Here is a 22,617-nt window from a genome sequence, read left to right on the forward strand (position 1 = left end):
ATCCCCATATCCCTTGATTCTCTTAATATCCAAAAACCTATCGATCTCTGTCTTGAATCTACTCAACGACTGAGCCTCCACAGCCCTCTGGGGTAGAGAATTCCAAAGATTCACCACCCTCCGAGTGAAGGAATTTCTCCTCATCACAGTCCTAAATGGCCGACCCCTTATTCTGAGACTGTGACCCCTGGTTCTAGACTCCCCAGCCAGGGGAAACATCCTCCCTGCATCGACCCTGTCAAGCCCTGTAAGAATTTTGTATGTTTCAATGAGATCACCTCTCCTCCTTCTAAACTCTAGAGAATATAGGCCTAGTCTACTCAATCTCTCTGCATAGGACAATCCCCCCATCCCAGGAACCAGAACCTTCATTGCATTCCCTCTATGGCAAGTATATACTTCCTTAAGTAGGAAGACCAAAACTACACTATTCGATCATTCTAATACCTCAATTCCATTTACCCGCCTTTACTCCATATCCCTTGATACCATTACTTAACAAAAATCTTTCAATCACTGTCTTTCAATCACTGTCTTGAAGTTTTCAATTGTCCCAGCGTCCACAGCCTATTGGGGAGAGAGTTCCAGCCTTTGTGTGAAAAAGTGCTTCCTGATTTCACTCCTGAACGGCTTAGCTCTAATTTTAAGACTACGTGCCTTGCTCCCTCTGTCAAAGGAAATATTTTCGCTGTATCTACCCTATTGAATTGATTTATCATTTTGAACGCCTCGATTAGATTGTCCCTCAGTCTTCTATGCTCAAGGGAATGCTAACCAAGTTTATGCAACCTCTTCTTCACAACTGAACGCTTTAAGCTCTGGTACTGATAGGGTAGACAAAGAGAAACTATTTCCGCTGGTTGGGGAGTCTAGGACTAAGGGGAATAGTCTAAAAATTAGAGCCAGACCTTTCAGGAGTCAATTTAGGGGAACACTTCTACACGCAAAGGGTGGTAGAATTTTGGAATTCTCTTCTGCAAACAGCAATTGATGCTAGATCATTTGTCAATTTTAAATCTGAGATTGATGGATTTCTGTTAACCATAGGTATTAAGGGATAGGGGGCCAAAGGCGGGTATATGGAGTTAGGTCACACATCAGCCGTGATCTCATTGAATGGGCGGAACAGGCTCGAGGGGTTGAATGGCCTCCTCCTGTTCCTGTGTTCCTATGGTAATGTTATCGAGGGATATGGAGTAAAGGCGGGTAAATGGAATTGAGGTATTAGAATGATCGAATAGTGTACAGTTTTGGTCTTCCTACCTAAGGAAGGATATACTTGCCATAGAGGGAGTGCAATGAAGGTTCACCAGACTGGTTCCTGGGATGGGGGGATTGTCCTATGAGGAGATGTTGAGTAGACTCAGCCTATATTCTCTAGAGTTTAGAAGAATGAGAGGTGATCTCATTGAAACATAAAAAATTCTTACAGGGCTTGACAGAGTAGATGCAGGGAGGATGTTTCCCCTGGCTGGGGATTCTGCACTGCACTCCCTCCAGGGCCAGTATATCATCCCTGAGGTGCGGTGCCCAGAACTGAACGCAGTGCTCCGGGGGGGCGGGTGGGGCGGCGGGGGGGGGGGGAGGGCCGGCGGGGCGGGGGGGGGGCGGGCGGGGCGGCGCGGCGGGGGGGGGGGGCGGGGCGGGGGCGGGGGTGGTCTGACCAAGGCTCTGTACAACTAAAGCGCAACTTCAGCCGTTCTGTATTCCAACCACCGCCCCCCCCCCGCCTCCCTTGAGATAAAGGCCAAACATTCCATTAGCCTTTTTGATTGCTTTTTTTGTAGCTCTACCTGAAACAGAAACGTTTCTTTTTTCCTTTTCATACCTGCGATCCGCTTCGTGAGTTTTCTGTTGTTGCTTAAGTCGAGGACATTTTTGGTAATGAATTGTTCGTTCTATTCCCTACAGGGTTTTCCTACGTGCCATCAACCAGTATGCAGAGACGTTGAATAAAATGTTTTTGAACAGCATGAGTTTTGAGCTGCAGGTACGTTCAGATGGAACAGCTAGCTTCACAGGAGGAGGGATAGGGAATGCACACTTGACACACCAGGGTTACCCACAGCAGGCCTGCCAGCGAGTTTAGATCACTGCCCACTCATTAAAGGAGCAGTGTTGTCTGGTCAATTGCCAGCAAGTCATATCTTTTTTCTTGTGTGTTTGTGAATTTTTATGCTAATCATTGTTAGTGCAAAGAAGTGGAACTCTTTCCATTGCGGGCACCCGGTGTTAGCAGCAAGCGCTCCCGTGCTAGGGACAGCATGGTTAGATGCCTCCCTCGACTGCCTCAACAATGGGCTTCAGCTTCAAGCTTAGAAGGGACGGGCCAGTGTGAATTTCTATCCACTTTGCAAGTCAGCCCACACCCTCATTCAGCCGGATGGAAAGTTTGGGCGCAGTTTTGTGCGGTGGGACCAGGCACACTCGGAACTAGGAACAGTGTGAAGGAAGGTCACATGAGCTCCGACAATAGTCGGCATGGCGATGGCCGTTGCTGGAACTGGTTAGATTGAGGAACTCGCTACCACCGGGAGTGGTTGAGGCGAATAGCGTAGGTGCATGTAAAGGAGAAGCTCTAGATAAACACACGAGGGAGAAAGGAATAGAAGGATGTGCTGATGGGGTGAGAGGAAGTAGGGTGGGAGGAGGCTCGTGTAGAGCATACACACTGGCACAGACCAGTTGGGCCGAAGGCCTGTTTCTGTGCTGTAAATTCATGTAAACATAGAAACATAGAAGATAGGAGCAGGAGTAGGCCATTTGGCCCCTCGAGCCTACTCCGCCATTCAATGAGATCATGGCTGATCATCCAAACTCAATACCCTGTCCCTGCCTTCTCCCCATATCCCTTGATCCCTTTAGCCTTAAGAAATATATCTAACTCCTTCTTGAATATATTTAATGAATTGGCCTCTACTGCCTTCTGTGGTAGAGAATTCCACAGGTTCACCACTCTCTGGGTGAAGAAATTCCTCCTCATCTCAGTCCTAAATGGCTTACCCCTTATCCTTAGACTGTGACCCCTGGTTCTGGACTCCCCCGGCCATCGGGAACATCCTTCCTGCATCTAGTCTGTCTAGTCCCATTAGAATTTTATAAGTTTCAATGAGATCTAACTTGACTGAGATTGTTCCAACTAAGTTAGCCTTAAAGCCAGTCAAAAGAAGGACTGAGCTGCACTGAACCCAAAATAGCCAGTATCTAATCTTCTTAAAAGCCAATTTATCAGATTATTAAGTAGAGTATGATGGCACAGTTCATGACTCAACGGCTTGACAGCGTTGCAGATCAGAATATTTTCTTTTATTGTTTCTACAAATGAATAATAAAACTGGACCAAACAACGAATACTTACACTGAAACAGATGAAGCGTCAGCCATCACACAAACCGTCCTCACTAAGCAGTGCGCCAGTTTCATAGCGGCTTTCCAGCGTAAGCACTCCCAAGGACTGTCTGCCTTGCAAATGTCCTCATTCAGGTGAAATTACTGTTTTAAGAATGGGGAAAATGACATTGGGCCCAACAAGCCCATCCCTTTTAATCCCTAACCATCCATTTTCTCACCACTTTCCTCAGTCCTTTCTATCTCCAGAAATACATCTAATTGTCTGTTTAAGCCATTTGTGCCATTCCCTTCAATAGCTTTTTTGTGCTTTAGATGACAAAAAATTCTGTTTAATTTGGCCTTCCTAATCCTAATTCCACCTTGTATTTGAACCCTTCCAATTAATGAACAGTTTACCTGGACTAACTCTGTCAACCGCCATCATAATCTTGAAAACTTCAACTAAATCACTTCAAAGTTATCATATTTTTCCCAAACTTCCTCAACCATTGATCATAACTTAAATTCCTGATACTTGACTTCAACACAAAATGGCTGCTAGTGGCCTTGTACGAACAACAACAACTTGTATTTATATAGCACCTTTAACATAGTAAAATGTCCCAAGGCACTTCACAGGAACATAATAAAACAAAATTTGACACCGAGCCACATAAGGAGAAATTAGGGCAGATGACCAAAAGTTTGGTCAAAGAGGTAGGTTTTAAGGAACATCTTAAAGGAGGAAAGAGAGGTAGCGAGGCGGAGAGGTTTAGGGAGGGAATTCCAGAGCTTAGGGCCTCGGCAACAGAAGGCACGGCTGCCAATGGTCGAGCGATTATAATCAGGGATGCTCAAGAGGCCGGAATTAGAGGAGTGCAGATATCTCGGAGGGTTGTAGGGCTGGAGGATATTACAGAGATAGGGAGGGGCGAGACCATGGAGGGATTTGAAAACAAGGATGAGAATTTTAAAATCGAGGTGTTGCTTAACCAGGAGACAATGTAGGTCAGCGAGCACAAGGGTGATGGGCGAACGGGACTTGGTGCGAGTTAGGACACAGGCAGCCAAGTTTTGGATGACCTCAAGTTTACGTAGGGTAGAACATGGGAGGCCAGCCAGGAGTGCGTTGGAATAGTCAAGTCTAGAGTAACAAAGGTATGGATGAGGGGTTCAGCAGCGGATGAGCTGAGGCAAGGGTGGAGACGGGCGATGTTACAGAGGTGGAAATAGGCGTTCTTAGTTATGGCGCGGATATGTGGTCGGAAGCTCATTTCAGGGTCAGATATGACACCAAGGTTGCGGACAGTGTGGTTCAGCCTCAAACAGATGTTAGGGAGAGGGATGGAGTCAGTGGCTAGGGAACAGAGTTTCTGGCGGGGACCGAAGACAATAGCTTCGGTGATCCCAATATTTAATTGGGGAAAATTTCTGCTCATCCAGTACTGGATGTCGGACAAGCAGTCTGACAATTTAGAGACCATGGAGGGGCTGAGAGAGGTGGTGGTGAGGTAGAGCTGGTTTGGTTTCTTTGCAAGAGCAGTGTCTTCTTAAATACATGGAGTCAACAGAGTATTTCACACACAAGGAAACATTTAGCCAGGCATCTCACTGTTAATATTACTCTTGTTTTGTAATATTTCAATTTTGTGTTTTTTTTTTTCTCCTCACCACAGCTTTGGAACAATTACTTTCACCTCACAGTAGCCTTCCTTACCCAGGAATCTCTGCAACTGGAGAACTTCTCGAATGCCAAGCGCACGGCCATCATATGCAAGTGAGCAGCTTCATTGTGACTTTACGCTGTCAGTGTACCAAGTCTCAGCTCGGCTTCCGTTATCTTTGTGGGTGGGTAGAGCCTTAGCAGAACCTCTCCTCAGGAAGCTTGGGGACTGCATGATGGAGCATATTCTGCATGGCCTTTGGAATGAAAGGCATATCTTTGTTCTAGGATATCTATTGTTGAGCAAAGTGGTAGCATTATGAGAATCATTATAACTAGAAGTTACTTCTGCAAATAATTGTACAGCTCTTTCTTTAAGAAGGCTGTTAAAAAAGCGTATGGGATCCTTGGTTTTATAAATAGAGGCATAGAATACAACAGCAAGGGAGTTGTGCTGAACCTTTATAAAACACTGGTTGAGCCCCAGCTGGAGTACTGCGCTCAATTCTGGGCACCACACTTTAGCAAGAGTGTCGAGACCTTGCAGAGGGTGCAGAGGAGATTTATTAGAATGGTACCAGGGATGAAAGAGTACAGTTCGGTGGAGAGGCTGGAAAACCTGGGATTGTTCTCCCTGGAGCAGAGAAGGTTAAGGGGAGAGTTGATAGAGGTGTTCAAAATCATGAAGGGTTTTGATAGAGTAAATAAGGAGAAACTGTTTCCATCGGCTGAAGGATCAGTAACCAGAGGGCACAGATTTAAGGTGGTTGGCAAAAGAACCACGAGGGAATAACAATGACGCAGCGAGTTGTTATGATCTGGAACGCGCTGCCTGAAGAAGTGGTGAAGCAGGTTGAATAGTAACCTTCAAAGGGGAATTGGATAAATACTTGAAGGGGAAAATTTTGCAGGGCTATGGAGAAAGAGCAGGAGGGAGTGGGACTAATTGGAGAGCTCTCTCAAAGAGCCGGCACAGGCACGATGGGCCGAATGGCTTCCTCCTGTCCTGTATGATTCTATGGTCTATGGAAGAAGCAGGCAAGGTTGCTTGCATGACCTTTTCTCATATCAAGTGTCATTTTCTCATATCAAGTGTCATTATGATCTTACAGATAAATTAGAGGGCACAGTTTTAAATCTGATCACATTCAGGATTTAAACTCCACAAGGTTTATCATGCATGAGCAGGAGCTCTTTAAATGCGTTTTTTATTGTATGGATCGCGGTGAAAGAGAGAGAGGTCCTGTCGGAAAATTGAAGAGCCTTTTAACTTTGCATCAGATTCTCCAAGGTCGATTGCAACATAATTCCAGAGCAATGCGGAACTCACCCACCCTTCCCCAATAGACCTTCACACGCAGTCATATTTGAAATGATGTCCGGCGCATACACAGCGCGACACTGCCAATGTTCATATTCTGTGTCATTGATTTTTGAGTTAGTGTCAATTAATGGCTAACGCGAGGGGACTTTTTGTGCTATGGACTTGTGCCTGCTGTAATTGGATTGAGCCTGACAGAACTCATTTTATTTTAAAATCCTGCAAAAAAAGAGGCTGAAGGGACCTTCTCCATCTGGATTGGATTTGAGTCCAGATTTATTGAGTGAAAGAACAATGTGTTTTACCAGCATGTCCTCTATCAGTGAGGAGAGCCCATCTCTGTCTGAGTCATTTTCAAACACACTGCCGGCTGTTCCTGATATTTTCAGGAAATAAACCCATTTAATATTTGTAAGAAAGATTGGAAGGGAGAGTCAGTCAGTTGGCTGTCGTTTGACGTTCTGTCCATTGCAAGCCACTGAACCTCAGACATAACTGAGAGCCATTGAAGTGACATTTCTCTTGTAATCGTGGCAAAGTGAACCCCATTAGCCATTTAGTTTGGCTCAGCTGGCTATCTGAAACATGCAGACACGTATCACCAGGTTGAATGATATATACATATTATATATATAAATGATCTAGACGAGGGAACTAGATGTAATATCTCCAAGTTTGCAGATGACACAAAGCTGGGTGGGCATGTGTGCAGTGAGGAGGATGCAGAAAAACTTCAGTACGATTTGGACAGGTTGGGTGATTGGGCAGATGCATGGCAAATGCAGTATAATGTGGATAAATGCAAGGTTATCCACTTTGGTGGCAAAAACAGGAAGGCAGATTATTATCTGAACGGCAATAGATTGGGAGAAGGGGAAGTGCAACGAGACCTGGGTGTCCTTGTGCACCAGTCGCTGAAGGTAAGCATGCAGGTGCAGCAGGCGGTTAAGAAGGCAAATGGTATGTTGGCCTTCATAGCGAGAGGATTCGAGTACAGGAGCAAGGATGTCTTGCTGCAGTTGTACAAGGCCTTGGTGAGACCACACCTTAAGCATTGTGTGCAGTTTTGGTCGGCTTATCTGAGGAAGGATGTTCTTGCCATGGAGAGAGTGCAGCAAAGATTCACCAGACTGATACCTGGGATGGCAGGAATGACGTATGAGGAGAGGTTGGGTCGATTAGGCTTATATTCGCTAGAGTTTAGAAGAATGAGGGGGGATCTCATTGAAACTTATAAAATTCTAACAGGACTAGCCAGACTAGATGCAGGAAGGATGTTCCCGATGGCGGGGGAGTCCAGAACCAGGGGTCACAGTCTAAGGATAAGGGGTAAGCCATTTAGGAATGAGATGAGGAGGAATTTCTTCACCCAGAGAGTGGTGAACCTGTGGAATTCTCTACCACAGAAGGCAGTTGAGGCCAATTCATTAAATATATTCAAGAAGGAGTTGGATATATTTCTTGAGGCTAAAGGGATCAAGGGATCTGGGGAGAAAGCAGGGACAGGCACTGAATTTGGATGATCAGCCATGATCTCATTAAATGGCAGAGCAGGCTCGAGGGGCCGAATGGCCTACTCCTGCTCCTATCTGCTATGTTTCTATGTTTTCTACGAAGAGTCACCAGACAGAGCGATTGCGAGATCGACAGCTGTAGATCTCTGTAACCTCCGCAAGCACTACAACCCCCCGAGATCTCTGCCCTCCTCCAATTATGGACTCTTGCGTATCCCCGCATTTCATTGCCCCACCATTGGGGCTCGTGCCTGCAACTGTCTCGGCCTCAAGCTCAGGAATTCCCTCCCTGAACCTCTCGACCTTTCTTTCCTTCTTTAAGCCACTCCTGAGAACCTACCTCTTTGACCAACTTTTTTAGCCACCTGTCCTAATATCTCCTTATGTGGCTTGGTGTCAAATTTTGTTTGATAACGCTTCTGTGAAGCACCGAGGGACGTTTTACTATGTTAAAGGCATTATATAAATGCAAGTTGTTGTTGTTGTTGTCATTGTCGGTTCTGTTTTGCCTGGTACGGCCATATCACAGAATCACAGAATCCCCACAGTGCAGATAGAGGCCATTTCGGCCCATCGAGCCTGCACCGACACATATCCCACCCTATCCCCGTAACCCCACGTATTTAATCCCCTAACACTAAGGGTCAATTTATCATAGCCAAATCAACCTAACCCGCACATCTTTGGACTGTGGGAGGAAACCAGAGCACCCGGAGGAAACCCACGCAGACACAGGGAGAATGTGCAAACTCCACACAGACAGTCGCCCGAGGCCGGATTTGAACCCGGGTCCCTGGTGCTGTGAGGCAACAGTGCTAACCACTATGCCACCGTGCCTCCCTAACCCTATGAACAATGACGGTTAGGAAAAGACCCTCTGGTTCATCCAGCCGATCCCACACAACTGCGATGCCTTATGCAGCACGATACAAACACACCCCATCCCACGTGATATCCTGAGAGGCAAAATAAACAGACAAAAGCCCATTAGGGTGGAAACAATCTGGAAAATTTCCCCTTGGACCTCCCTGGAATCACTGTGGTTCAAAGGCTTTGGCTATAGATGTATGAAGACCTGGAATTTTGGTTTGCACTGTAGCTATCAGCGAATCATAAAACAATACAGCACAGAAGGGGGCCATTCGGTCCATTGTGCCAGCACTCTCCCAGGAGATCACGTGGAGAGTGTATGTATCGTGCATAAGGCATAAGTATTATGGGACAGGATGGAAGGACCAGAAGATCTTTTCCTGTCCAGCAATGTCCGTATCAGGCAAGCACGATAAAAAAAAGTTCAGCCAAGCTGTTTACATCTAGGCCATTCCTTCCTAATTACATAGAAGATAGGAGCAGGAGTAGGCCATTTGGCCCCTCGAGCCTGCTCCGCCATTCAATGCGATCATGGCTGATCATCCAAATTCAGTACCCTGTCCCTGCCTTCTCCCCATACCCCTTGATCCCTTTAGCCTTAAGAAATATATCCAACTCCTTCTTGAATATATTTAATGAATTGGCCACTGCCTTCTGTGGTAGAGAATTCCACAAGTTCACCACTCTCTGGGTAAAGAAATTCCTCCTCATTTCTGTCCTAAATGGCTTACCCCTTATCCTTAGACTGTGACCCCTGGTTCTGGACTCCCCGACCATCGGGAACAACCTTCCTGCATCTAGTCTGTCCAGTCCTGTCAGAATTTTATAAGTTTCAATGAGATAAATTTATAATATGCTTTGGAGAATCAAACATCCTCTTTAATTAAGACGGTCTTTAATGAGGACTGTTGGTCGTTAAGGAAGGATATGCTTGCCTTAGAGGAAGTGCAATGAAGGTTCACCAGACTAATTCCTGGGATGGTTTTTTTTTAGTTCCTGGGATGTCGGCAAATCCAGTATTCATTGCCCATCTCTAACTGCCCGTGAGAAGGTTGGTGGTGAGTCACCTTCCTGAACCTGTGGTGAAGGTACTCCCATCTTATTATTGTTGTTTCCCATAGCAGGTTGGTACAACCGAGTGGCTTGTTAGACTCAGAGTCAACCACATTGCTGTGGGTCTGTAGTCACATATAGACCAAACCAGGTAAGGACGGCAGATTTCCTTCCCTAAAGGACTCCAGTGAACCACTTTGGTAGAAAAAACAGAAAGGCAGAGTATTTCCTAAATGGTGAAAGATTGGGGAATGCAGATGCTCAAGGGGACCTGGGTGTCCTTGTACATGAGTCACTGAAAGTGAATGTGCAGGTGCAGCAAGCCATTAGGAAGGCAAATGGTATGCTGGCCTTCATTACAAGAGGATTTGAGTACAGGAGTAAAGAAGTCTTACTCCAATTATATAGGGCCTTGGTGAGGCCACACCTGGGCCTAGAAATTCAGTGGCGCCCCATTTGGGGCGCCAGCATTGCCAGGGCGCCGGAAGTACCGCCCTGGAAGTAGTCGCGGCCGCCTGCCGCAAATTCAGTTTGCGCGCCCCAGAGGGAAGCGCGGCGCTATTCGAGGCGCCCCGCATCCCTCTTGGGGCGCTGCAGCTAAAGATCACAGCGCAATGTGCCGCTGCACCACACGCTGCAGCACGGCGCGCTGCAGTACTGCAGGCCTTCCTCCCCTTCTTAAAGGGGAGGGGCCTGCTGCAGCGCGCTCAAAGAGCGCGAGTGCCGGCAAAAGAGCCCGGCACCGAGGAGAAGTGCCGGGCTCTTGGGACACAGCCGGCACTCCGCAGGGAGGGGGGGGCGCTCAGGAGGCCGGGGACGGCGGCGCGGAGAGGTGCTGGCAGGCGGCCAGCAAAAAAAATGGCCGCCCCGCACCTCAGCGCCTCTACCACCGCAGGTAGGCTCCCCTGAGCCAGTCGCAAATTGCGACCAGCATTAAAGCAGGGGGCGCTACTAAGTTTCGCGATCGGGGCGGTAGCGGAGCGCTGCGCACACCGATGACGTCATCGGTAGCGACGCAGCGCTAACGGCTAGCGCCGCCATTAGCGTCCCTCTAAATTTAGCGGGAGGCGTGGCCAGTGGCTTCCCACCCACTTAGCGCCCTCTTAAGGTGCTAACGGGTGGCGCAGCCCACTGAATTTCTAGGCCCTGGAGTACTGTGTACAATTTTGATCTCCTTACCTAAGGAAGGATATGCTTGCCATAGAGGGAGTGCAACGAAGGTTCACGAGATTGATTCCTGGGATGGCGGGACTGTCGTATGAGAAGAGATTGAGTAAATTAGGTCTGTATTGTCTTGAATTCAGAAGAAACATAGAGATAGGAACAGGAGTAGGCCATTCGGCCCTTCGAGCCTGCTCCGCCATTCAATGAGATCATGGCTGATCTTCGTCTGAGATCTTAGCTGATCTTACCAGTTCAGTACCCCGTCCCCGCCTTTTCTCCGTAACCCTTAATCCCCTTAGCCTTCAGAAATATATCCAATTCTCTCTTGAAAATATTTATTGAATTAGCCTTCACAGCCCTCTGTGGCAGGGAATTCCACAGGCTCACCACTCTTTGAGTGAAGAAATTCTTCCTCATCTCTGTTTTAAATGATTTGCCCGCTATTTTTAGACTGTGGCCCCTGGTTCTGTGCTCCCCTGCCATTGGAAACATTCTCTCTGAATTCAGCCTGTCCAGGCCTGCCATAATTTTATATGTTTCGATGAGATCCCCTCTCAATCTTCTAAACTCCAGTGAGTACAAGCCCAAACTATTCAATCTCTCCTCGTAGGTCATTCCCGCCATTCCAGGTATCAGCCTGGTGAATCGCCGCTGCACTCTTTCCATGGCAAGAACATCCTTCCGCAGATGGGGCGACCAAAACTGTACACAATACTCCAGATGCGGTCTCACCAGCACCTTGTACAGCTGTAGTAAGGTATCCCTATTCCTATACTCGAACCCCCTTGATATGAAGGCCAACATACCATTTGCCTTCTTAATCGCCTGTTGCACCTGCATGCTCTCCTTCAGTGACTGGTGCACAAGAACACCCAGGTCCCTCTGCACTTCCCCATCTCCCAATCTATTGCCATTTAGATAATAATCTACCCTCCTGTTTTTACCCCCAAAGTGGATAACCTCGCATTTATCCACATTATAGTGCATCTGCCACGTATCCGCCCATTCCCCCAACCTGTCCAAATCGCACTGTAGCCTCCTGACATCCTCATCAGAGCCCACCCCTCCTCCTAGTTTAGTGTCGTCAGCGAATTTGGAAATATTGCATCCAATTCCCTGATCCAGATCATTTATATATATTGTGAACAGCTGGGGTCCCAGGACAGATCCTTGCGGCACCCCGCTGGTCACTGCCTGCCACTCCGAAAACGAGCCGTTTATTCCAACTCTCTGTTTTCTATCCGCCAGCCAGTTCTCTATCCACGTTAATACTTTGCCCCCAATCCCATGAGCCTTAATTTTGCATGATAATCTTTTGTGTGGAACCTTATCGAAGGCTTTCTGGAAGTCAAGGTACACCACATCCACTGGCTCTCCCCCATCTATTTTACCAGTTACTTCCTCAAAAAATTCCAGCAGATTAGTCAAACACGATTTACCCTTTGGGGATCTCATTAAAGCATACAAAATTATTACAGGGCTTGATAGGGTGGCTGCTGGGAGAATGTTTCCCTTGGCTGGGGAGTCTAGAACCAGGGGCCACAGCCTCAGGATAAAGGGTAGGCCATTCAGGACTGAGATGAGAAGAAATTTCTTCACACAGAGGGTGGTGAATCTTTGGAATTCTCTACCCCAGAGGGCAGTGGAAGCTCAGTCATTGGGTATATTCAAAACAGAAGATGATAGATTTCTGACTAGTAAAGGCATCAAGGGATATGGCGATATGGCCGGTAAATGGAGTTGAGGCAGAAGATCAGCCATGATCTCGTTGAATGGCGGAGCAGGCTCAAGTGGCCTACTCCTATGTTCTTATGTTTACAACTATCCGGTTGTTTCATGGTCACCATTATTGATACTAACTTTTAATTCCAGATTTATTTAATTGAATTTAAATTCCCCAGTTGCCGTGGTGGGATTTGAACTAATTTATCTGGATCAGGATTGTGGTCCAGGCCTCTGGATTACTAGTCCAATAACTCAACCACTATGCTACCATACCAGGATTGTCCTATGAGTAGAGATTTCGGAGACTAGGCCTATATTCCCTAGAATTTAGAAGAATGAGAGGTGATCTCACTGAAACGTATAAAATTCTTACAGGGCTTGGCAGGGTAGATGCTGGGAGGAGAGGACATTGGGCAGAGCACTTTCAGCAGCATCCTGACTGCAATCAAAGTGCTGATGATGGTAATGAAGCACAGTTTCAGATTTCTAACTGCTAACACACTGTGGTAAGCAAATTCAAATCTGACACCAAATATGGTAGCACCTAAACAGTTTCTTGCAAGGGAGTTGGAGTATAAAATCAGGACGTCTTGTTGCAATTATATAGGGCTTTGGTGAGACCACACCTGGAGTACTGTGTACAGTTATAGTCTTCTTACCTAAGGAAGGATACACTTGCCTTAGAGGGAGTGCAACAAAGTTGCACCTGACTAATTCTGGGATGAGAAGGTTGTCCGATGAGGAGAGATTGAGTAGATTGGGCCTATACTCTCTGGAGTTTAGAAGAATGAGAGGTGATCTCATTGAAACGTATAACATTTCTTAACCACCTTATCTACCTGTCCTGCTACCTTCAGGGATCTATGGTCATGCACCCCAAGGTCAACAACAACTTGTATTTATATAGCGCTTTTAACGAAGTAAAACATCCCAAGGTGCTTCACAGGAGTATATTAGACAAAAAATTTGACACCGATCCACTTAAGGATAAATTAGGGCAGGTGACCAAAAGCTTGGTCAAAGAGGTAGGTTTTAAGGAGCATTTTATAGAAGGAAAGAGAGGTAGAGAGGCGGAGAGGTTTAGGCAGGGAATTCCAGAGCTTAGGGCCTAGGCAACAGAAGGCACGGCCACCAAAGGTTGGGCGATTATAATCAGGGATGCTCAAGAGGGCAGAATTAGCGGAGCACAGATATCTCGGGGGGGGGTTCTGGGGCTGAAGGAGGTTACAGAGATATGAAGGGGAGAGGCCATGGAGGGAATAGAAAACAAGGATGAGAATTTTGAAATTGAGGCACTGCTTAACCAGGAACCAATGTAGATCAGCGAGCACAGGAGTGATAGGCGAACGGGACTTGATATGAGTTAGGACATGGGCAGCCGAGTTTTGGATGACCTCAAGTTTACGTAGGGTGGAATGTTGGAGGCCAGCCAGGCGTGCGTTGGAATAGTCAAGTCTAGAGGTAACAAAGGCATGGATGAGGGTTTCAGCAGCGGACGAGCTGAGGCAAGAGCGGAGACGGGCGATGTTACGGAGGTGGAAATAGGCGGTCTCAGTTATGCTGCGGATATGTGGTCGGAAGCTCATTTCAAGGTCAAATATGACACCAAGGTTGCAAACAGTCTGGTTCAGCCTCAAACAGATGTTAGGGAGAGGGATGGAGTCAATGGCTAGGGAACGGAGTTTGTGGCGGGGACCAAAAACAATGGCTTCGGTCTTCCCAATATTTAATTGGGGAAAACTTTTGCTCATCCAGAACCGTATGTCGGACAAGCAGTCTGACAATTTAGAGACCATGGAGGGGTCGAGAGAAACATAGAAGATAGGAGCAGGAGTAGGCCATTCGGCCCCTCGAGCCTATTCCACCATTTAATGGGATCATGGCTGATCATCCAAATTCAGTACTCTGTCCCTGCTTTCTCTCCAGAAGAGGTGGTGAGGTAGAGCTGGGTGTTGTCAGCGTACATGTGGAAACTAACGCTGTGTTTTCGGATGATGTCACCGAGGGGCAACATGTAGATGAGAAATAGGAGGGGGCCAAGGATAGATCCTTGGGGGACACCAGAGGTAATGATACGGGAGCGGGAAGAGAAGCTGCTGCAGGTGATTCTCTGGTTATGATTAGATAGATAAGAATGCAACCAGGCGAGTGCAGTCCCACCCAGCTGGACGATGGTGGAGAGGCGTTGGAGAAGGATTGAGTGGTCAACCGTGTCAAAGGCTGCAGACAAGTCAAGAAAGATGAGGAGGGACAGTTTACCTTTGTCACAGTCGCTCTGTTCCTCTGCACTTTTCAGTGTCCTACCATTTATATTGTATACCTTTGCCTTGTTAGCCCTCCCCAATTGCATTACCTCACACTTCTCCAGATTGAATTCCATTTGCCACTGTTCTGCCCACCTGACCAGTCCATTGATACCTTCCTGCAGTCTACAGCTTCCTTCTTCAGTATCAACCATATGGCCAACTTTTGTATCATCTGCAAAAATCAAACTTCCTACATTCAAGTCCAAATCATTGATATATACCACAAAAAGCAAAGGACCCAGTACTGAGCCCTGCGGAACCCCACTGGACACAGCCTTCCAGTCACAAAAACACCCTTCGACCATTATTCTTTGTTTCCTGCCAGTCTGCCATGCGGGACCTTATCAAAAGCCTTGCTAAAATCAATATAGACTACATCAAACGCACTACCCGCATCGATCCTCCTTGTTACCTCCTCAAAAAATTCAATCAAGTTAGTCGGACATGACCTTCCCTTAACAAATCCATGCTGACTGTCCCTGATTAATCTGTGTATTTCTAAATGAAGATTTATCCTGTCCCTCAGAATTTTTTCCAATAATTTTCCTACCATCAAGGTTAGATTGATTGGCCTGTAATTACTCGGTCTATCCCTTTCTCCTTTTTAAACAATGGTACAACATTAGCAGTCCTCCAGTCCTCCGGCACCACACCTGTAGCCAGAGAGGATTGGAAAATGATGGTCAGAGCCTCTGCTATTTCCTCTCTTACTTCTCTTAACAGTCTGGGATACATTTCATCCGGGCCTGGGGATTTATCCACTTTCATTCTTGTCTCTCTCACTACAAATTGTGAAGGAAAGCTCAAGATCTTTATAGACCTCTAGTCACGCACTGTCCTAGATGATTCATCAAGGCATGAAAAAAGTTATTGTGAACAGAAATTAGGTATTTCCTGATAAAACACCAGATGGCCAATTTGTTTACTATCTTTTTTGTATTCATTCATGTGGGTGTCATTGGTAAGGCCAGCATTTATTGCCCATCCCTAAATGCCCTTGAGAAAGTGGTGAGCCTTCTTAAACCACAGTCTGTGTGAGAAAAGTCTTTTTTATAGCAGTTTGGTACAGTTAAGAGTCAACCACATATAGGCCAGACCAGGTAAAGACAGCAGATTTCCTTCCCTAAAGGACATTAGTGAACCAGATGGGTTTTCACAACTATCTGGTAGATTCATGGTCACCATTACTGATATGAGCTTTTTTTTTATTTCAGAGTTATTTAATTAGCTGAATTTTTTTAATTCTCCAGCTGCCATGATGGGATTTGAACTTACGTCTCCATATCATTAGTCCAAGCCCATCTTGGGCCCATTGTGTCGTTTCCTATCTCAATACCTGTAGTCATCGTTCCTTGCCAACAAAAGGCTGACCTTGCTGACAAAGCACTTCCTTTCTCAATGGGATCCATACACTGCAGCCTCCTGGGAATAAACAACGTCACCATTTCATTACTTCTAGCTAGGGTACAAATCCACAAGCCATTTATAAGTCAAAACAAAGCAAAAACCCTAATCGTATGAGATTGAGCCAAATCCTAATCCTGCGTATATATGTACATAAGAATATGGAATTTTACACAGTTACATTCTGCAACCAAAAACCCAGGATGTAGTAACGCGGAAGAAATTATTGTGCTTTGAAAGACCTGAGTCCTTCTCAGACCACGCTAACAGTTATCTTCCTATATTCTATAGATATGGAGATATGAGAGGCATCATCGGGGCCGCAATCCGTGACATGTGGTACAATCTTGGTAAGGCTCTGGATTTTATCATTATTTTTCTCCCGACCTTCCGCTCTCAACCTCCGCCTGTTTGTTTCCCTCTTCTGACCTCGTGCCTTCACTTTTGGTCCTTCAGCTCCAAAGATGTTTAAAAAAGAAAGACTTGCATTTATATAGTACCTTTCACGTCAGGGCTTTACAGCCAATGAAGTACGTTTGAAGTGCAGTCACTGTTGTCGCGCAACAGCCAATTTGCGCACAGCAAGGTCCCATGCGCAACAATCTGATAATTGACCAGATCATTTATTTCACACGACGTTGGTTGAAGGATAAATATTGGCCCAGGACACCGGGGAGAGCTCCCCCGCTCTTCTTTGAATAGTGCTGTGGGATCTTTAACGTTCACCCGAGAGAGCAGACGGGGGCCTCGGTTTAACGTCTCCTCCAAAAGACGGCACCTCCGATGGTGCAGCACTCCCTCAGCACTGCACTGGGAGTGTCAGCCTGGAGTTCGTGCTCAAGTTTCTGGAGTGGGCCTTGGACCCACAATCTTCAGACTCTGAGGCGAGAGTGCTGCACACTCAGCCATGGCTGACAGCTGTCTGGGTAGCTTCTCCCTGTTGCATGTTTTTTTAAGGATCGAATTTTCTTTTAAGTAAGGTAGTTTTCGCAGAGCACAGTGTTATTGAGAGCACAACCATAAAGCCCCCACTGTGGGTGGCACCCTGTAATATAAAGGACACTCCAGACATCCAGAGTTGTACTGGGGCTCCAGTTTAAAACTAAACCCGCAAAGTTGCATTCTCTCCCTTTTAATCTTCAGCCTCTGCTGTTAGAAACATGGAAACATTGAAAAATAGGAGCAGGAGTCGGCCATTCGGGCCTTCGAACCTGCCCGCCATTCAATATGATCATGGCTGATCCTCTATCTCAATACCATATTCCCGCTCTCTCCTTATACCCCTTGATTCCTTTTGTGCCTGTTGTAGCTGACCTCCGCACTGAGGGCAGCAGAGGCTCCAGACAGGCCTCAGACCGACTAGGCCCGAGCGGGCAGGGGTGGGGGAGGGGGGCAACAGAGGGGGGAGGGGGAGGTGGCGTGGAAAAACATCAGCCAATATTGCTACTCCTGATTGCGAAGCAAAACCTCCAGCCACAAGGTGAGCTGGTCCGGATGTTGAGTGAGCTAGTCAGCCATGATCACCTACTCTTGGGCGTGACGGGTCGGTGGAGGGTCGGTGGCCAACTGGCAACCGCATAACCATTCCCAGCAGAAATCACGGGGGGTGATTCCGTCATTTAAATGGTACAATATTGAGGGGGGTGCAAGAACAGAGGGACCTGGGGATGTATATTGATTCGAAGATGGCAGGGCAAGTTGATAAGGTGGTTAAGAAAGCTGATGGGATACTTGGCTTTGTAAATTGGGGCATTGAATACAAAAACAAAGAAGTCGTGCTAAACCTTTACAAATCCCTGGTTAGACCTCAACCAGCGTATTGTCTCCAATCCTGGGCTCCATACTGGAGGAGTGATGTCAAGGCCTTGGAGAGAGAACAGTGGAGGTTTACCAGGATGATACCAGGGATGAGGGACTTCAGTTACGTGGAGAGACTGGAGAAGCTGGGGTTGTTCTCCTTAGAGCAGAGAAGGTTAAGGGGAGACCTGATAGAGGTATTCAAAATTGTGAGGGGTTTTAATAGAGCAAGTAGGAAGAAACTGTTTCCTCTGGGTTGGTAACCGGAGGGCACAGATTTAAAATAATTGGCAAAAGCACTAGACGGGCAATGAGGAGAAATTTCTTCACAAAGAGAGTTGTTAAGATGTGGAACGCATTACCTGAGAGGGTGGTGGATTCAGAATCCATAGGAACTTTCAGAAGGCAATTGGACATGTATTTGAAGAGGACTGATTTGCAGGGTTATAGGGAGAAATCTGGGGCGTGGGACTAAATTGGAGAGCTCTTTCAAAGAGCCGGTACAGGCACGACGGGCCGAATGGCTTCCTTCTGTGCTGTAAGATTCTATGATTCTATGATATAGCCTCCAACCGAGCAGTAGCAACAACAACAACTTGCATTTATATAGCGCATTTAACGTAGTAAAGCGTCCCAAGGCACTTCACAGGAACGTTATCAAACAAAGTCTGGCACTGAGCCACATAAGTAACTATTTGGACAGGTGACCAAAAGCTTGGTTCAAGAGGTAGGTATTAAGGAGCCTATTACAGGAGGAGAGAGCGGTAGAGAGGTGGAGAGGTTTAGGAAGGGAATTCCAGAGCGTGGGACCCTAAAGAAAGACTTGCATTTCTACAGCGCCTTTCACGACCACCGGACGTCTCAAAGCGCTTTACAGCCAATGAAGTACATTTTTAAAGTGCAGTCGCTGTTGTAATGTAGGAAACGCGGCAGCCAATTTGTGCACAGCAAGCTCCCACAAACAGCAATGTGATAACGACCAGATAATCTGTTTCAGTGGTGTTGATTGAGGGATAAATACCGGCCCAGGACCTTGGCAACTGAAGGCACGGCCGCCAATGGTGCAGCGATTAAAATCGTGGATGTGCAATAGGCCACAATTGGAGGAGCTCAGAGATCTCCAGAGCGTTTTCGGGCTGGAAGAGGTTACAGAGATAGGGAGGAGTGACGCCATGGAGGGATTTGAAAACAAGGAAGAGAATTTTAAAATCGAGGCTTTGCCGGACCAGACACAGATTGTATGTGCGCAATGGGGCGTGCTTTCCAATTTGCAAGTTAATAGTTTTTTATTCAATAGGCTTTGTGGATCCCACGCAGATTAAGACCAGATAGGAAGTTGTGACAAAATCCTGTCTTACTAACCTGCTGATCATGGCCTGAATAACCTCGCCATCACCGAGGATATGCAACGTGGCACTCGCTCCTCTATCACCTGCCCCCAGTGTCCGCAGTTGTGCGGTTCAGTTGCTTACAACCAGCTGGTAAATTTGATAGATCATTCTGAGCACAGCAGTGCAACGAAGCCATTTACTGGCCTATTCCCACTTGATACTTTAATACAATGGCACACTACGATGTGCTTCTTACTCTGATTGTTCAGCGTCAAAATGCACCGTGAATACGAATGTTGTTAACCAAACACTGGCCTTGCCTCGGGGCGACTGCTGGTCTTTTTTTTAAAAGAGAATATGTAATCCTGAAAAATTCAGATAAGAAATCTAAATGAGAATCAGGCAAGGATACAGAGACTGAATGGACTGCAGGGGAAAGTAAAGGGAGTCTTATTATTCAGTGTCTATGCAGAAGGGAGGCTATTAGCAGTGCTAACCTGTACACTTAGAATGAATAAACTGCATTCATTCTACACCCAAGTGAATAACTTACAGCTCGCTCCCTGAAGGGATAGTTGGTACATTTTCTCTTGGAATATATCTGTAGTTGACAAAGAATGCTCAAACAGAATCTATGTCAGTTATCAACAACAACACAGTAAAACCAGATAGGTAGTTGGAAGCTTAGAATTTTTTTTTTTAAAGATAACGTTCCCTGCTCGCCTGCCCTCCACTTGCCCACTTCACCCAGCCTGTTGCAGCCCTGCACAATCATACAATCACAGAATAGTACAGCACAGAAAGAGGCCATTCGGCCCATCGAGTCTGCGCCGGCTCTTCCGAAGAGCAATCCTGTTAGTCCTGCTCCCCCGCTCTTTTCCCATATCCCTGCAATTTTTTTCTCCTTCAAGTATTTACCCAATTCCCTTTTGAAAGCTACTATTGAGTCTGCCTCCACCACCCTATCAGGCAGTGCATTCCAAATCCTAACCACTCGCTGCGTAAAACAGTTTTCCCTCATGTCGCCTCTGGTTCTTTTGCCAATCACCTTAAATCTGTGCTCTCTGGTTATCGCCCCTTCGGCCATTGAAAACAGGTTCTCTTTATTTACTCTATCCAAATGGGCCCAAACAAATTTCTCCACCCCTCTGTGCTCTCGTTGGCTTGATATCTGCGCAGGCTGGTGAGGTAACATAGAAACATAGAAGATAGGAGCAGGAGTAGGCCATTCGGCCCCTCGAGCCTGTTCCGCCATTTAATGAGATCATGGCTGATCATCCAAACTCAGTACCCTGTCTCTGCCTTCTCCCCATAAAACCAGCCTTTCACGGCCTCAGGGAGTCCCAAAGTGCTTTACAACCAATGAAGTACTTTTTTTTTTAAATGTAGTCACTGTTGTAATGTAAGAAACGTGGCAGATAATTGTCGCACAGCAAGCTCCCACAAACAGCAATGTGATAATGGCCAGTTACTCTGTTAGCAGTTTGCGGAGGGCTTGAAAGGCACATTTTTTGATTTTTTCAGTTCTTCCCTCGATCTCGCTGCTCCTCGGTGTTCAATATTACAACAGTAACTACACTTCAAAACAGGTGATCATTGTCACATTGCTGTTTGTGGGAGCTTGCTGTGTACAAATTGGCTGCTGCATTTCCTACATTACAACAGTGACTATATTTCAGAAAAGTACTTCATTGGCTGTAAAGCGCTTTGGGATGCCCTGTGGTCGTGAAAGGCCCGATATAAATGCAAGTTCTTTCTTTCTCTCTCTGTCTAAGGTGTCTCTGTCTTAAATCACTATTTAAGGTGATTGGCAAAAGAACCAGAGGCGACATAAGAAAAAAACTTTTTGACGCAGCGAGTGGTTAGGATCTGGAATGCACTGCCTGAAAGGGTGGTGGAGGCAGATTCAATCATGGCTTTCAAAAGGTAGTTGGATGAGAAACTGAAGGAAAAAAATTGCTGGGGCTACGGGGAAAGGGCGGGGCGAGTGGGACTAGCTGAAGTGCTCTTACAGGGAGCCGGCACGGGCTCGACGGGCCAAATGGCCTCCTTCTGTGCTGTAGGGACTAAATGTAATATCTCCAAGTTTGCAGATGACACAAAGCTGGGTGGGTGTGTGTGCTGTGAGGAGGATGCAGAGGAACTCCAGTATGATTTGGACAGGTTGTGTGATTGGGCAGATGCATGGCAGATGCAGTATAATGTGGATAAATGCGAGGTTATCCACTTTGGTGGCAAAAATAGGAAGGCAGATTATTATCTGAATGGCAATAGATTGGGAAAAGGGGAAGTGCAACGAGACCTGGGTGTCCTTGTGCACCAGTCGCTGAAGGTAAGCATGCAGGTGCAGCAGGCGGTTAAGAAGGCAAATGGTATGTTGGCCTTCATAGCGAGAAGATTCGCGTACAGGAGCAAGGATGTCTTGCTGCAGTTGTACAGGGCCTTGGTGAGACCACACCTTGATTATTGTGTGCAGTTTTGGTCGCCTTATCTGAGGAAGGATGTTCTTGCCATGGAGGGAGTGCAGCGAAGATTCACCAGACTAATACCTGGGATGGCAGGAATGATGTATGAAGAGAGATTGGGTCGATTGGGCTTGTATTCGCTAGAGTTTAGAAGAATGAGAGGGGATCTCATTGAAACTTATAAAATTCTAACAGGACTAGACAGACTAGATGCAGGAAGGATGTTCCCAATGGCGGGGGAGTCCAGAACCAGGGGTCACAGTCTAAGGATAAGGGGTAAGCCATTTAGGACTGAGATGAGGAGGAATTACTTCACCCAGAGAGTGGTGAACCTGTGGAATTCTCTACCACAGAAGGCAGTTGAGGCCAATTCATTAAATATATTCAAGAAGGAGTTAGATATATTTCTTAAGGCTAAAGGGATCAAGGGGTATGGGGAGAAAGCAGAGACAGGGTACTGAATTTGAATGATCAGCCATATTCTCATTAAATGGCGGAGCAGGCTCGAGGGGCCGAATGGCCTACTCCTGCTCCTATCTTCTATGTTTCTATGTTTCTATGATTCTAGTCCCATCACTCCCTCTCGTGCTCATTCCTCTCTCTCAGTCCCGGCATTGTTTTGTACCCAATCTTTCTACCCTGATTATAACCCAACAATACCTCTTTTTTGTTGT

The 22,617-nt window shown here is 46.5% G+C and overlaps 1 protein-coding gene across 1 annotated transcript in view; it reads left to right on the plus strand.

Annotated features, from left to right (window-relative positions):
• LOC147123754 (dedicator of cytokinesis protein 2-like) overlaps positions 1 to 22,617 on the plus strand; it is a 1,461,504-nt gene that overhangs the window by 1,106,174 nt on the left and 332,713 nt on the right. The window contains exons 30-32 of the mRNA XM_085975685.1: positions 1,912 to 1,990; positions 5,007 to 5,107; positions 16,642 to 16,700. Coding sequence (XP_085831811.1) covers positions 1,912 to 1,990; positions 5,007 to 5,107; positions 16,642 to 16,700 — 239 coding nt within the window. The remainder of the gene's footprint in view (positions 1 to 1,911; positions 1,991 to 5,006; positions 5,108 to 16,641; positions 16,701 to 22,617) is intronic.

This window comes from Somniosus microcephalus, chromosome 2 (assembly GCF_052327205.1).
Source record: "Somniosus microcephalus isolate GS21.2 chromosome 2, FLI_Smic_1.0, whole genome shotgun sequence".
Taxonomy (NCBI): domain Eukaryota; kingdom Metazoa; phylum Chordata; class Chondrichthyes; order Squaliformes; family Somniosidae; genus Somniosus; species Somniosus microcephalus.